The sequence below is a fragment of the Triticum dicoccoides genome, chromosome 4B, assembly GCF_002162155.2.
Source record: "Triticum dicoccoides isolate Atlit2015 ecotype Zavitan chromosome 4B, WEW_v2.0, whole genome shotgun sequence".
Taxonomy (NCBI): domain Eukaryota; kingdom Viridiplantae; phylum Streptophyta; class Magnoliopsida; order Poales; family Poaceae; genus Triticum; species Triticum dicoccoides.
In genome coordinates this window covers 633,980,528-633,983,396 of record NC_041387.1, presented here as the reverse complement: position 1 = coordinate 633,983,396, position 2,869 = coordinate 633,980,528, and the positions used below count along the sequence as shown (strand labels likewise).

General features: G+C 37.7%; 1 protein-coding gene across 1 annotated transcript; it reads left to right on the top strand.

Annotated features, from left to right (window-relative positions):
* The first annotated feature begins 2,022 nt into the window (after positions 1-2,022).
* Positions 2,023-2,646, top strand: LOC119294103 (ABA-inducible protein PHV A1-like). The gene is made up of 2 exons (XM_037572365.1): positions 2,023-2,326; positions 2,456-2,646. Exons 1-2 carry the CDS (start codon positions 2,093-2,095, stop codon positions 2,534-2,536), a joined length of 315 nt encoding a protein of 104 aa, XP_037428262.1. The 5' UTR covers positions 2,023-2,092; the 3' UTR covers positions 2,537-2,646.
* The last annotated feature ends 223 nt before the right edge of the window (positions 2,647-2,869 follow it).

The following is a 2,869-nucleotide window of genomic DNA, read 5'->3' as shown; positions in this document are numbered from 1 at the left end:
GGTGGCATTCGGTAGAAATCGAAATTTTGGTTTATAATATTCTTTTTAAAATTCGTTTAGCAAAATTAAAATTAAAACTTTTTTGGCCTACCCGAACAATCTCCGTTGAACATGATAATTTTTGGAAATCTCAGGATTGGCCCTAACTTTGATAAGCATGCAGGTAGGCGCGCCCATGGTAGTCATCCACGCCAGGTTTGAATGATTTTCATACACCATGTGCAAGTTGCGACACGTCCGGCCATTTATCGACCATTTTTTTTACTGGGAAAACTCAAGAAAATACAAAATTTGTCGAAAATCAAAACAACTTGGCATGGTGCCTTAACTTGGACATACAAGCCACATGAAAAAATTGGGGTCATTTCAAGGATGTCGAAAAATAACACGCTATGAGATGAAGCCTTGTATTTTATTAATGTTTGTACATTTTTTTTCACAATTGCGGTCATTTCAATGTTTGTACAAGTTTTTAGAATGCAAATATTTTAATTTATGAACAAAATTTGAAAACCAAATTTTTTAAAAATTTTGGACAAGTTTTTAAAAGATGAGCATTTTTTGAAAAATAAAAAAGAAACAAAAAGGAAAATGGAAAATGGAAAAGTAACAAAAAACTATTATCAGAAAAGAGAAATAAATGGTGCAAAAAGTGTATTTTGCTACAGTAAGATAGTCAGTAAAGGATAGTTCTAGTAGGTTGCGTTTTTGTAGTTAGACAATGAAGCTTATCAGCTCGTGTACCTAGTGACGAGCGGTTGGTAGTGAGAGTTACAGGGTTCGATCCCTCGCACTACTATTTCATTTTTGATATATTTTCCCTGTTTTCACGTGCGATAATGGGCGGGTCCAGTCGGGCAACGTCCTGTGCGTGGCACCATCTATATGACTGTACTTCCCGAACGACGAACCCTATTTGCCGCCCGTGGGTGTCAAACCGTCGCGGCCCATTGAAGCGAATCGAGCGACCGGCATGATACGAGTCGGCTCACTTTGAACGAGCAACCGGTTTTGGGAACCTTTTAAAAGGTTCCATGAGATTTTTCCTTCTTTCTTCATGTTTTTATTTTTCATTTTTTTCTTTCTGCTTATTTCTTCCTTTTCTTTTCTTTTCTTTTCTTTTTACCTTATTTTGTTTTTATTTTTGTTTCCTTTTTGTTTTCCATAAATTAAAACTTTCAAAAAATGATTGAAATTCCAAATTTTCTTCACATATTCAAAAATTGTTCATGTTTTTCAAATGTATTCATGTTTCAAAAAAAATATCAGAATTCCAAATTCCAATAAAAATTCAAAATCCCAATTTTTTCATTTTCCAAAAAATATTCATGTTAGAAATAGTTTACCGTACATTGGGAAAATGTTCACTGTGTATAAGAAGTGTTCATGCTGTGTACAAATTTTATTCAGCGTGCATTTCCAAAAATCAGCATATAGTTTCAAGAAAGTTCAGTTTTGTATTTGAAAAAATTCACCATATACTAAGAAAATGATTGGTGTGTATTTTAAATTCACTTTTAAAAAAATTGTTCGCATTTAGGAAAATAATAATAGATTTTTTTTCTGCTTTTGAAACATTGTTGGCATTCTCAAGAAATTTTGTTCACATTGTTTTGTAAAAGTATTGAAAGAAACCCGGATTTGCAGCTCTAATTAGTACTTTAAAGTTAGCGCTGCCTTTAATCCCTCGTCAGTCACTATGTCGTCTGGTTAGCATTAGTTGCAGGCATGGCCAGGTTGCGGGTTCGAAAGTCTATATTGCCTTTTATACGCTTTGTGAGGGGGTCTACCGAAGCGGGTCTCATGTCTTAAATGCACATATTAATGGACAGATCTTACACAAATGTGTTGTGCCGACATACCGTTGTGCGTATATACAGCTGAGTGGACAAGTGGCCACAATGAGATACCCTTGCTACAAAAATATCTCATATAATGCCAACATACTTGGAAAGCGATGTATTCTCTTCAGTATCAACCTCGGCAATGGGTCAAATGGCCTATATAAAGGAAGAACACACGTCTCTCCACCACAAGCACAAGAAAAGAAGAACACAAATTAGTACATGCCAACACTCCATCGACTTCAAAAATGTCTGGCTGGGTTCAAGAGAAGTCTGGCGAGGCCACGAAGATGGCATCCAAGACGGGGCAGTCCATCCAGGACCGCGCCGTCGAGGCAAAAGACCAGACCGGCAGCTTCCTTGGCGAGAAGAGTGAAGTTGTCACGAAGGCTGCCTCCGAGACTACGGAGGCAGCCAAAAAGATGAGTGGCGAGGCCATGGCGAAGGCCCCGGTCGCCCCCAAGGAAAATGTCTTCCAACAGGTGAATCGATCACTTTGCAAACTATTCAAAGACAACAAAAAATTAACCATGTCAACGAATTCTTTTTGTGGCCATTTAATCTATTCATGCTGAATTTTTTGAAATGAATGTGTCTTTGTTTGTTTCCAGGCTGGCGGGAATATGGTGGGTGCCGCTACGGATGCCAAGGATGTTGTCATGAACACACTCGGGATGGGAGGAGGCAAGTGAGATGAGGGTGGTGCCACCAAGAAGACTGAAGGAAATATACCCTAGAGGCAATAATAAAGTTGTTATTTTATATTTCCTTATTTCATGATAAATGTTTATTATTCATGCTAGAATCGTATTAATCGGAAACTTGATACATGTGCGGATACATAGACAAAACAGCGTGTCCCTAGTGAGCCTCTACTAGACTAGCTCGTTGATCAAAGATGGTTAAGTTTCCTAACAATGGACATGTGTTGTCATTTGATAAACGGGGTCACATCATTAGGAGAATGATGTGATGGACAAGACACATTCGTTAGCTTAGCATTATGATCGTTTAGTTTTATTGCT